This window comes from Vigna umbellata, chromosome 1, assembly GCF_029865625.1.
Source record: "Vigna umbellata cultivar VRB3 chromosome 1, Vumbellata_1.0, whole genome shotgun sequence".
Lineage (NCBI taxonomy): Eukaryota > Viridiplantae > Streptophyta > Magnoliopsida > Fabales > Fabaceae > Vigna > Vigna umbellata.
Window position 1 is genome coordinate 33,460,165 of NC_142165.1, and position 13,959 is coordinate 33,474,123.

At 33.8% G+C, this 13,959-nt stretch overlaps 1 protein-coding gene across 1 annotated transcript; it reads left to right on the top strand.

The window, feature by feature from the left end:
• The first annotated feature begins 9,893 nt into the window (after positions 1 to 9,893).
• On the top strand, positions 9,894 to 13,370 carry LOC124823988 (TPR repeat-containing thioredoxin TTL1-like). Its single transcript, XM_047296337.2, has 7 exons — positions 9,894 to 11,105; positions 11,212 to 11,404; positions 11,636 to 11,808; positions 12,041 to 12,374; positions 12,468 to 12,672; positions 12,761 to 12,861; positions 13,030 to 13,370. The coding sequence occupies exons 1-7, from the start codon at positions 10,159 to 10,161 to the stop codon at positions 13,180 to 13,182; spliced, it is 2,106 nt and encodes a 701-aa protein (XP_047152293.1). The 5' UTR covers positions 9,894 to 10,158; the 3' UTR covers positions 13,183 to 13,370.
• The last annotated feature ends 589 nt before the right edge of the window (positions 13,371 to 13,959 follow it).

A 13,959-nucleotide genomic window follows, 5' to 3' on the forward strand; every position in this document is an offset into this window, starting at 1 on the left:
AATCTCGTGTGAATTTTTTCTTTGTTGATAAATGCAATAGATAAATGTTTCCACGGTAGACTTTTCAGATTCCATATTTTTAATGTTTTTTCCACAAGTTAGTTGAGACTTCTCCAAAAATGTCTACTCAAGAAACTTCTATTCTCTTGGTTGACTTCTTGCAAAAAATAATATTGTGAGATATTAAATTAAATTATTTTTATTATTTTATTAATTTTATCGTGTTTGTTACCTTAATATAAAATTTGTATTTCAATTTTAAGTATGATGTGAAAGGTTAATGTGTATATCTATTCGAAATCATCTTATTCTACATATTTTGGTATACTTCAGTTTATGTTGTCATGATACATCTCAACTTATGTTGATCTGATACATCTCGATCTATGTTGACTTAATACATTGAATGTTGGTTTCATACGTCTTATTCTATGGTGGCCTAGAGAACATCTAAGTCTATGGTGGTCTGTTACATCTCAGCCTATGATGATTTAGAACATCTCAGCTTATGATTATCGAAATGTTCTTAATCCAAGATGGTTTAGATTATTTTGGTTAACTAGAAATCTGACTTAGGGTTAAGTAGGATGAAACAGGTTGCTAATAAAGGTTAATTAAGGTAATTATTTATAGGTCCAAACCCAACCAAGTAAAGGTCTATAAGTCTAGTATAAATAACATTATTCACATGGTAATGACTTACAAATTCATTATTACAACATTTATTGTTATCTGACGCACTTAACTAACTTGTGTGTCAAAGTATCTTCTCAGTCTTGAAGAGATGTGGACCTAGAACATCTAAGCTTGAAGGCGTGAAGTTGGAAGCACACCCCATTTTGGTTTGAGCCTACATCCAAGTCTTAAAACATTTCAGTTTGAAGAGTAAGGAGTGATAAGTGTGAAAAAGAGTTGTTTTTATACTTATAAATGAGCTCAATCTTGTAATTATTCATGTTGTTCCTCATTGAAAAGTTGTAATAGGTAGTAGATTGTTATGTAAAATATTGTACAGGAAATGGTGTATTATTTAGACTCTGTAAGCCAATTTTCGTAAAGCGAAAGCCAAAATTCGCATGAAGAAGGAAATTCGCATAGCGCACCAGTACCTGTGCGCTGAGCGAATAACATCAGTTAAAGTGCAGTAGTTAAGAAAATTCGCATAGCGCACCAGTACATGTGCGTTGAGCGAATTAATGAAATTAAGTGGCTTTAAAAGACGTGACAGAAAGACAGAAACAGGCGGCTGACAGAAGTTCCGGACAAAAGAAAGAAACAAAAATATCTCAGAAACTTCCGGAGACTACTCCAAGGCATCAAGACACCATTGTTGCAAGGGATTGCTTCAAATGTGTATGTTTTAGATGACTAGGAATAGTTAAATTTCTCTTTCGTTGGGATTGGATGTAATGAACTCACTGTGATTTAATTTTCCTGTTCAATATATCGTTGTTCGTTCATATGCTCTTTCTTGAATTTATTATCATTGTATGAAAATATAATGTTATTTGAATGTCTTTGATTACTGGAAAGTAACTTTGAACATGAGCGTAGATAGAGCACTTAAGTGATTGGGATCTAGGGATAGACTCAATAACTTGATCATTCTTAACATCGGACTTAATGCAAATTGTACGTTAAATTGACTAAGGGATTATCATTTTAATATATTAATTTAGAACTAGTTTCTAAGGGATTAGGACTAGTATGTCTTGATGTGAATGTTTGAATGAAGTAATGAAATATTGAACAGAGTTTTATATTCATATGATTCATGAAACCCAATTCCAACGAAGTTTCTTTTAAATATAAATTCTTTGCACACCAACTGTTTGATAAAATACCAAAAATAGTTTCTTGTGTTGTTTTGTGCATTTTGACATCTAATTGAGTTATAAAAGGAAGAATTGTCATGTGTTGCACAAGTCCCTTGGGAGACGATACTTTTACTTATTCACCGTATTACTTGGAACGATTTGGTATACTTGCCAAAAAGTTAACAAGGACATTTTGCTATAAGGAGTTTGAAGGTCTTCACATGGTGATTTAGGTCTTGTAAGAACATTGGCGCCTAATGTAAGGATGAGATATATTCTGTGAAGAAAAAAAGGTATATGGTGTCTACAAGAAATAAGATGCCAAGTATAAGAAAAGTTGGAAATCTTTCTAGTGAGATGATCATACTAATGGCAATGCAAAAGAACTTTGTTCACATCTAGGCCTTGGGTTCTCATTCTTGCCTTCTCAACCTCAATTTCTTGGTTTTAACATCTTCTCGATCTCTACCTCTCGACTTCGATATATTGGCCCCGACATCTCGGCCTCGCCCTATTGGTCTCAACCTCTCAGTCTCAACTTCTCAGTCTTAACATATCGCCCTTAACCTCTTGACCTTGGGTTCTCATCCTTGCCTTCTCGACCTCAATTTCTTAGTCTTAACATCTTGGCCTCTACCTCCTAACCTTTACCTATTGACCTCAACCTCCCAATCTCAACCTTTCAATCTCGACTTCTCAGTCTTGAAATATTATGCTTGACCTCTCAGCCATGGGTTTTCATCCTTGCTACCTTAGTCTTGAAGTTTAAATCATTTCCACTTCGACCTTAAAGTTTCTCGACTTCTCAGTCTTGAAATATTATGCTTGACCTCTCAGCCTTGGGTTTTTATGCTTGCCACCTTAGTTTAGAACTTTAAATCCTTTCCACCTCGACCTTGAAGTTCACATCCTTGATATCTTATCCTTTCTATCTTGGCCTTGAGTTCTCATCCTTGCCATATTGACTTTAGGTTCTCGTCCTTGCCATCTCATCCTTGAGTTCTCATCCTTGTCATCTTAGCCTTGAAGTTCTCCTCCTTTCCATCTTGGCCTTAAAGCTCTCATCCTTGCCATCTCGACATTGAGTTCTCATCCTTGCATTAAAAAAAACAAAATACCGACGGACAAAACCTGCCAATAACAACCAATATCTGTCGGTAATGGACTATTTTTGACAACTTATCGACGGTCAAATATTTGTCAGTAATTTTGTTTTTGATAACCATTACTAATGGATATAGGTCGTCGATAATTATCAGTGGATATATCTGTCGATAATTTTGAAGGATAACGGTCGTCGGTAATTATCAAAGGATATATCTACTAGTATATATGTTGGTAAGTGTCAGGCAGAGTCCAATGCAATTTGTACTTTGCCTATCCCAATTTCATATAATCATCAAACCTACACAAAACCATAGAAAATCCATATCCAGACAATCAAACAATCAAGCATATATTCAGATACATCTTTTGTATAGAATTCAAATCTAATTTTCCATTTATTTTCTACATCATATTCACAGTAATTTTGTTTAGTATAAATTTGAATACCCTTAAATAGATCATTGGATGTTCCACTAAATGTGAAGCTCCATTTTTATCTACTAGCCCAATATCTATGAATAGATATTGATCAGTTTTTATCTACTACCCTAATATCAAGTGCGACAGTTAAATAAAAACCTAGACCTTGAGCACTTAGGACTCAAAACTTACCTCAATGGTCCATAAGGCAGCTAACAGCTCTTCCTCGACGAAGATGCAACAAGCACGAACCTTCGACAACATTAATCCCTCGACAACAAAAAAACTCATGAGAAACGGGTTTAGATTGCAATTATAATGACTAATCTAGAATGCAGAAAGATATGAAAACCAAACCTATAACAACTATTACTAAAACACATTTAAGCCAAGACAATCCATTAAACCAATTCCAATTTGACAACAAGCATCATTGTAATAACAAATCTATTACGAACCAATTTCAAATTCGCAGCAAGCATCATTGGCAATCCATTAAACCAATTTTAGAACCAAAACAAGAAGGCAATCCATTCAACCAAGAGGGAAACCAAGTTCTGATTTCATAAACTTAAATAACTTACTAAAAATCATCGTCTGTCGGTAATGATTGATGATGTTTACAAACAATATTACCAGTAGATATACTCGCTAATAAGTAATGAAGTCCATAATCGACAATCATAGGTTTGGCCTACTTTGACCTAATTGAATATGCTTCTAAGTTCCTTACTAAGGTCCACCTTGGTCATGGTTAGATTGATCGGACATTCATCAAATGTTTCCTACTAAGATTCATCTTGATCTTGGTTAAAACTTATAATTACCTCTAGCTAACGACTTGATAATGTAATAACATTCCAATTAAGCCTCTTCGGAACTTTGCTCCTCAAGGTTCGGGGTTTAATATACTCGTGGGACGAGAAGAATATGAAATTGTCTTTACATTACTATGCATCATATTAGCCCATTGTGGCCTACATCATCTTGGTATTTCAAGACTTTCATTTTTTATCATATCGAGTTTAGGGGGCTAGTGTACTATATGTATTTGAAACCATCTCGACTTACACATCTTGGTACATTTCGATTGATACATGTCGGCCTATGTTGGCTTGATACATCTCGGTTTATTAATGACCTGACATATCTTAGTTTATGATGGCCTACAACATATAGCATCTAGATGTTCTCAACCTAAGATGACTCAAATCATTTTTGGTTAACTGGAAACATGACTTATGGTTAAGGAGGATTAGACAGGTTGCTAATCAAGGTTAATTAAAGTAATTATTCGTAAATCCTAACCCAACCATGTAAAGGCCTGTAACTCTAGTATATTACATTATTCACGAGGTAATGACTTACAAATTCATTATTATAATATTTATTACTATTTGTGCACTTTACCAACTTGAGCGTTAAAGTGTCTTCTACAAACATTTCTCAATCTTAAAAAAACATAGACCTAAAATATCTTAATTTGAAGGCATAAAATTGAAAGTATGTTTAAAGCTACATCCAAGTTTTGAATTTTTTTTTTTAAAAGTAGGTTGCTATAAAAAGTTTAAAGGGTATTCATACGATGATTTTGGTATTGTAATAACAATTACTAAAGTTTTGTACTTGTAAGATAAAAACATGACATTAATAATATATATATATATATATATATATATATATATATATATATATATATATATATATATATATATAAAGTTTCTTTTAGTAAAATTTCGTACGCTTTATTAATAAGAATTAGACATAAAATTAATTAAGATATGACCCAATATAAAAATTAAGGACCCTTTTACTTCTGTTATTAGATTTGTTTTATCTTTAACAAGTTGTCTAGGAAAAATATTTTAATTTTTTTTTCAACTACGTACTAAACCCTCGTCTCCTATTACATATATATTGAGTAAGTTAGGATGGAAGGTGTATTGTTCACAAATGGACACCGACATGAGTTGGAGAGAGAGGGGTGGTGGGGGCAGAGTGATGGAGAAAAAAATCTGAAGTCTGATTTCATAGGAACAATAGATGGCCCAAGCACTAATCGTATCTAATGAAAACGAGTGAAATCCTTCATGTTTCAGTGTCACATAAAAACAAGAACCAAGAATCTTCACCAACCTTCAAAATCGAGTAGACAGGAAGGTGGCAAAATGGGTTCTCAAAATGAAATGGTTTCAATTGAATACTATGAGGATTCATTCAACCTTGTGGCACAGCATATAAATGCTTTTCTTGTCAAATCCAACAGAAAGATGAGGTGAAAAAGAAACAAAAGTTACGTGATTGGTTTCACAACTATCCAAAAGTTGAATTGGGAAAAGCGCTCAGTGATTGTAGCTTCAACAGATTTAAACACCCCTCATAATCACCAATCAACACCTAACACCATCCTTTAGTTTTTCAATGGATCCAAGCTAATATATACAAATCTTTAATTATCATCATTTTGATCCAGTAAAATTACATTTCAAATTTCCAATTTGGATTTTCTATATAAAAAAATTATTATAAAAACATATTAAAGATAATTACACTTTTTTTATATAAGAAACCATTATTACCCAATTTAATGAATCTTTATATCAATAACATAGTTAATTTTTAAAGATACGGTTTGGCGAAACGTGACCATTGTAAACCCCATTTCAAATTCAAATAGATTCCAGGTGTTTTTCATTTCAAAACAAAAATAAAAGTATGGTTTTATGTATTCTTTTTAACTCTTTTTACTTTAAATAGATAAAATAAATATGTGAATATATTCTCATGATTTTAAAGTAACTACTTTTAGTGAACTTTTCTATTGAATTGACAAATTCGTTTAAAAGGAAATTGTTGTGCTTAATTAGAAGATTACAAGTGATACATTCAGACAAGTAAAATCACCCTTTTGTATCAGGCAGTCAATGTTTTATCTCATAAAATATCACTGATTAAACATTAAATAATTACTTTATTTAAACTTCAATCTTGTGGGTCATTTACTGTTTTTTATGAGGAAAATATATTTTTCCTATTATAAGAATCTAGAAAATAGAATATTAGAGTAGATAAGTGTATTAAAATTATGAGACGAGCTTTTTACCTTAAAAATAATATGATAATATAAATAGAACTTTCTAAAACTCGGTTTATTATCTAAAACACTTCATCTCTCTAAAATATTGTTCTCTACTCTTTATCTCGCTTCTCTCTAGGATTTCTCTCAACTGAGTTGTCTGATTAACGATCAGGAGGTGGTCAGACGTTCACGGCGTAGAGGGCTACACAACTGACCAATCAATTTCTTGATTTTAGCTGGTAAGTTGTTTTTCCCAATTCTCCGCATGTTCTTAACCTGGATCATGCAATTTCTGCTGGTTGCATGTGTCTTGTAGTTTTATCCTTCAATTCTTAGCTCAAATTAGTTTCTAAGAGCTATTTTCTATCACCAATTGGTGGTTTGTAGGATTTTGTCGAGTTTCCTTGCGGTGCAAGGTATTGTTGGAGTAATCTCGTGAGCTGGGCAGGTTGTCTCTAAGGTAAGGAGAGTTAGATACTTTCTTTAAATTGGTTGCATGATATGTATGTATGATAAATTCTGAATTGGTATATTGTTTTGAGTCACTATTTATATTTTGAGTAGATTGAGTTGTATGTGCTGGAATGTTTAATATGTGAAACTGTAGTGTGATGCTTATGAACTAATTTGGATGAATTTAGCTGCTGTGATTGAACATATTGGAGGTACTTGATGTGAGAAATCTGTTGCATTATTAACTAGATAGAAAGCATAGTGAATTATGCATGTTTTGAGTCTTTTTAGAGGAATTGAGGTAGTGAAATTGAGAATTAGAGGTTACGTGCTTATTTGGTCTGTTGGGACAGTTTAAGTAAGTTATATGTGTCATCAAAATGGTCAAAAACAAGTTAAAAGCGGTAGATTTGAATTTGGGTCCCTAAGTTGGTGATTTTGATGTTTTAGAGTAGGAATTGGTTCATAAACACTTTAGATTGATGTTGAGAAGGTTTAGAATCACTTAGTCAAGTCTAATTAAGTATATAAAATAATCTAGGGGTGTTAGAAGTTGGAAAAAATGGTTAGAATTGGTAATTGTTGGTTGAGTTGCATAATTCTACAAAATTTCATTCTGCAGATTATGCAGACTCACTATGCGAATGGATTCACATAGTGAATCACCTTTGCGAGATGCTCTCTGCCAAGGCATTCGCACAGTGAATGTGTGAATGGGTTGAGAGGGTTGCTCTTTGTTTGATGATATGCATGGCGAATCGGGGTGTTATGCGATTGGTTGGGGAGTGGGACTATTGTCAATTTTATTCGAATAGCGAATAAGTGTGCTCTACGAGTGTTTAGGGAGTCTGATCCACTGTCTAGGGCTCTCGCATAGTGATTTGGGGCGCTATGCGAGGGGTTTGGGGTCTGATACAATACAGAGTTTATTCGCATAACGAGTTTAACCGTTGTGTGAATGGTTTTGAGGAGTGGGTCTCTGTCTAAGGATTCGCACAACGAGTTGGGTCACTGTGCGAGAAGCCTCTGGTCTCGCTCTACGAATGTGTGCGCTATGCAAATGGTTCAAGTTTAGTTCACTCTTTTCTTTTAGTCTTAAGTTGTTTAAAATGAACTATTGAGTGTCTTATGAAGTATGTTTGAGTTGTATTATGTTATATCATTGATTATTGTTGTAAGTTGTTTTCCAAAGTGAAAGTTGATGATTTCAAAGTATGTAATTTCAAAGTATGGTTGATGGACGTAATTCCATGAACCTTACGGAGAGGTTACATGGTGGTGCCCTATACGATGATTCAAAGTGACCTTGTATCATTCCTTAATTAATTATATGTATAGTTATATTTTTTGGTGATATAAAATTATGTTGTGAATGAAGAATATTATGTTTTGTAGTTTGAAAATTGTAACTAGGTGAAGTTGTATAAATATAAGATAAGGAATAGGTCAAAATGTTAGTATTTGGTTAAAGTAAAGATGTGACACCTGAACCGAACATAAACTTTACATATAAATAACTATAATTAGAAGTACACTACGACATAATAGAAGAAATCAATTCACATCTAACTGCCCATAATCTTCAGTAGGTTCCATTCTATAAGATTGATCGGAAGTTAGTATGAATGGAATATATCTTCATTTGTTTACATAGTTGCCCTAAATTACACACGCCAAAAGAGAGATTATATTAAAAAATTAATTTGTTTCATTAAATGTTTAAGTATAAGTTTAGTTACGTGGTTGGTAGATATTGGTTATATGTCTTCACATAAAAATAAAAAAGTTTAATAATTGTATAACTATATTTTAAGTCTCTTATAAATTTAATTATTTTGAATTAAATTTCTTTAAAAAAATATTGATTACATAAAATATGTAAGATAATTATATTTTCCTTTTTATGTTTGATCTCTCCATAAACTTGAATGACAAAAATTTGATTTTCCAGTGTTAAACACCACATCGCAAACTTAGATAAGAAGAAAATTGTGGGACATTAATTATTTTAGGAAATGATATTATTTCCTATCCAAAAATAGTTAGATTGATTTTTTATTTAATATTCAATTTTTAAAAGAATGAAAAAATATCATTTCCTATAAAATAGTTAGGGTAGAGATAATTTTTATTGTTGTGCTTGAGAGTATAAAATCAAATAGTTATGTTAATTTACTTGAAGATAAAATCAATTCATAGATATTCAAGTAAAAAATATAAAATTTGTATATACTTGATGAAGTAAAAAGTTTCAATAAAAGATTAATTAAAAAATACTCAAATTTATGAAAATTTAAAACTTAATTAAGCTTAAAAAATTTAATCATGTAATGAAATTAAGTATAAGAGATTCAAGCCTAGTTGAATGTGGTTTCTCATCAATGAGAAACAAACAACGTACAATATTTTTTAGGATACACTTATATCTCGCGTTTATGGTTTGTCTAAAAATTAATTACATATAAAGAAAAATGTTGAATTTAATCATGATTCACAAGAAGGTTCGAAGAGGTTAGTAGCAATTGATAAAACGATTATCTTGTTTGCTAACATGTTTCTATCGGTCCTAAAGATTGTGCTACAAACCTTATTTTTATAATCCAACAAACCTTTTCTTTCTATTTAATGTCAATTAAACTACTCAAGTCCTTGGTCCTACACGAGGGAACATCCTAACAAACTTGATTAATAAAATAATATATGACCCACAAACAATTCTACAAATAACATCTTTCTTTACCATTGACATCACAGACACTTAATTCTACCTCAGCCTTTGATTCCCAAAGGCTGAGCCAAATAATAGCATTTTAAATCCGACGCTGTCTCTGTGAGATGTGAATTTTAGTTCCTTTTTGACATGTTCAAATCTGTGAAATTTCACTTTTAACCTGGTCTCTGTTTAACCACAGAACTTATGTTATGAATTTTCCTTAATTACATGCATATGCTATGATCTTACCATACTACTACTCTTGAAATTGAATCATAGAGGCTTGGCCTTTTTGTGTACCGAAAGGCGCGGAAAGAAGTCAAAGAAGTAAAGTAGTTTCTCGGAAGGCACTCTATAAGACTTTAAGGATTATATATATATATATATATATGCACATAAACACCTTCTTCTACAGGGCAAGCCTCTTGCATAACAAAGTGCTTCATCTCAGATATCTTTCAGTTTCTGTGCTTTATTCTTTGGTTGATTTTGTTTTGTTTTTCCCTGCGTCTAAGCAAGAACATATACTTGTTTCTTTGGCACTTCAAAAACCTCTTCAACAATAATTAATGGCAGCCAAGGCAAAGAACAACAAGGTAGGGAGTGAATTGGGGTGTGGCCTCATGGGGAGAATTCTCCACCTCAAAAGCCACAAGCTCAGAAAAGCCTCTGTTCACTCCCTACCCTTCAAGAATCCACTGAGTGATGATGATGGCAAAAGTCAAGAATCAAAGAAAACCCCAAGTGAAGAATTAAAGGCTACAAAAAAAAGCTGCACTGACACTGAGCCACTCAGACTGAGTGGTGCACAACAGAAACTGGCACGAAAGACTGCCTCTGTTCATCAACAACAACTTAGTACGTACCCAAACAGTCAAAATCAAAGGCATTCGGATGTTGTTGCAAGAAGCTCAACATCATCAACGTCATCTCCTAGAACTTCAATTTCAACTCACACTAAGGTTCAACAAAACAAGGACAAGAATCATGAGAGCAAGCCATATAGAGACCCCACTGAAAATTCTCTTGCACTTGCTAGGATAAGCACCGGCAATGAGAACAATAAGTCTCAACTGAAGCTCACTGGGAATTTGCTAGTGAATAACACCCCAAGGAGAAAGAGTGTGGAGTACATGCCTAAAAATGCAGAGTTCAACTATGTGCCCGTTTCCTATTCCAATACAAGCAAAGGCTTGATGGGGAATATCATGAGGAGGAACAGCACTGGCAATGAGCTTGGACAGTTTTTTAGTCCAAGGCAGAAAAAAGTGGACCCTGAAGTGCTGAAATCCATGGGAAATGAAGCATACAAGCAGGGAAGATTTGAAGAGGCTTTGTCTTTGTATGACAGAGCAATTGCTCTTGATTCAAATATGGCAACGTACCATTGCAACAGGAGTGCAGCTTTAATTGGCTTAGGAAGGCTTCAAGAAGCAATTTTTGAGTGTGAGGAATCTATCAAACTAGACCCGTCGTATGTCAGAGCTCACAACCGTTTGGCCACAATATATTTCAGGTACTCAGTCATAATAATGCTTTATTCAATGATGTTAAGTATGCTCTGCATCGTGATAGTATTCTGTTTGGTATTTTTACTTATGATACTGCAAATTTGAATGCAGGTTGGGAGAAGCAGAAAAAGCACTGGATTGCAATCAATCAACCGGAAGTGCTGGTTCAATACTTGCTTTCCAAGCTCAGGCTCTCCAAAATCACCTTAACAAATGCACAGAAGCACGGAAAGTAAATGCATGGAGTGATATACTAAGGGAAACACAGTCTGCAATATCCTTAGGTGCTGATTCAGCTCCACAGGTTAGTCATTTCCTTGGTCTAGCATTTTATTTTTGAGGTTTCTTACGGAACCCCAAATAGTTCTTCTTTTAATCTTAGATTCTGTATCAACGCTCCTTCAATTTTCCAATAATTCTGTCAATTTGGAAATATCAAGAATTCCCCTTTTCATTAATATTTGTCTCAAGAAATACACAGCACACAGCTGCTATGATTCATGCTGATTAATTAAAAATTGATCATGTATGATAGGTCTATGCTTTACAAACTGAAGCCTTTCTGAAGCTCCTAAGATATCAAGAGGCTTATGCCATCTATGAAAATATGCCAAAATTTCCACTTGATTGGTGTACCAAGGTATTTGGTCCGGCTCGGAGCGCTTACCTGTTGATGATAGGGGCAATGGTTTACTTGGCCGCTGGCAGGTTGGTGAGAATGCTTTATTTTTATGTGTTTGACAAATTCTTCTCATGATATATGTATTTGGAAGTTCACATGAAGGAATGATGTATTCTAAAATAATAATAATTCATAACATTTCTCCATACACCAAACAGTAGAAATTATCAGCAAAACGCTGTTAATGCTTTGTTATTACATTTTCTGAGGCTAATTAGATCAGAATCTGAAGATGAATTGAACTTTGATGTATAAAAGGTTTGAGGAAGCTGTGACAGCAGCTCAGCAGGCAGCTAAAGTTGATCCAGGAAATAGAGAGGTGAATGCAATGGTAAGGAGGGCCAGAGCAGCAACATCAGCTAGAATGAGTGGGAACTTGCTCTTCAAGGCCTCAAAATTCACCGAAGCATGTGCCGTGTACAACGAAGGACTTGATCATGATCCTCACAACTCAGTTCTGTTATGCAACAGAGCTGCTTGTCGTTCTAAGCTTGGCCAATATGAGAAAGCAATTGAAGATTGTAACGCCGCACTAATGTTTCAGCCAGGTTATAGCAAAGCAAGGTTAAGGAGGGCAGATTGCAATGCCAAGGTACTTTAATTTATATGCTATGATTCAATTCTTCCGCTACATGCTTCATCGCAGTAACAATGACCCTTTTGTGATTTTCTTGTGTGCATGTAGTTAGAACGGTGGGAAGCTGCTATTCAAGACTATGAAATGCTATTGAGAGAAAGGCCAGGGGATGAGGAAGTGGCAAGGGCTTTGTTTGAAGCTCAACTCCAACTCAAGATGCTACGCGGTGAAGATATCAAGGACTTGAAATTTGGTTCAAACTTGGTCTTCATCTCAAGCAATGATCGGTTCAGACATTATGTAACCTCACCTGGTAAGGCATATTTGGCTTCTTCTGTTGGAAAATTGCATTCACATGAGTACTACAAATACACTAACCAGTTGTGAGGGCTATTGAACAGGGATGGCTGTGGTGCTCTTTAGCAACAAGGCAACCCACAAGAAAGTGTTACTTATGTTGGAGCAAACCAGCAAAAGATTCCCATCAGTTCATTTCCTCAAGGTTGGTCATGTGACAGAAAACCAAATAGCTTTCTATGAAGGAATGAACTAAGAAAGCAAAGAAACAACTTCACTTACCAAAACCAACATTAACCAACATCAATCCTTTAACTTTGTTTTCTGGGTCTCTTTCGTTTTTCGTACTTATATCTAAATGATACTTTTTTAGGTGGAAATCGAAGACCACCCTTACTTAGCAAAGTCTGAAGGTGTGAGCTCCATCCCAGCTTTCAGAGTATACAAAAACGGATCAAGAGTCAAAGAAATTTCAGGCAACAACTACGAGTTGTTAGAAAGATCAGTTGAATTATATAGTAGATGAGATGTTTGCACTTATATAATTCCTACAAACTGCTTCTCCTTCATAAATTACCCGCCCTAGATTAAGGGCTGAGGAAACCCCAGAGGGTATGGCATTGTATCACTGCAGCATGTAAAAAGTATAGAGAAAAAGGAATTATGTGTCAGTAACAGATTTAGATTCTTTCAATGCATCGGATGTTCCTTTAATTATTCAACTCCATGTATATTGGTTCGAAAAACCTAACCAACGCATTGTATTTGTTTTAAATATTACATGTTCTTAACAGGAATGGTTTTTAGAGGAAGATCTAAGAGTTTCTGTCCTTTCATTTGTTGCTCTGGCTTCATGAGTTACATTTCAGTTCTTTTCATCAGTTCAGCAGCTCTAACAGGAATTCGAGAAGAGTTAAAACCCAACCTCAAATAAAATAAAATAAAAACTAAAATGAATAATACATTAATAAAAAATCTACTATTATTTTTATATATAGCTAATATATATTGATACAATTTATATGCTTATTAATTGATATCAAAAGAGCTAGTTAGTCTTATCACACGATATTGCATAAGCCAAAAATCAAACACTAAAAACTGTTATTGAAGATATTGATCTCCTCCCTCTACATGTTCAAGAGATCTATGTTTGATCTTTTTCTAAGATGATCTTAAAGTTTTAGGAACATTCTTGTATCCTAACTAGAACATTCACTATTAGTTATCCTATTTTGTTAGATCTCGATGTAGAAAGTTATAATCTAGTACACTAATCATTAGTGACTTATAATAACTGAGT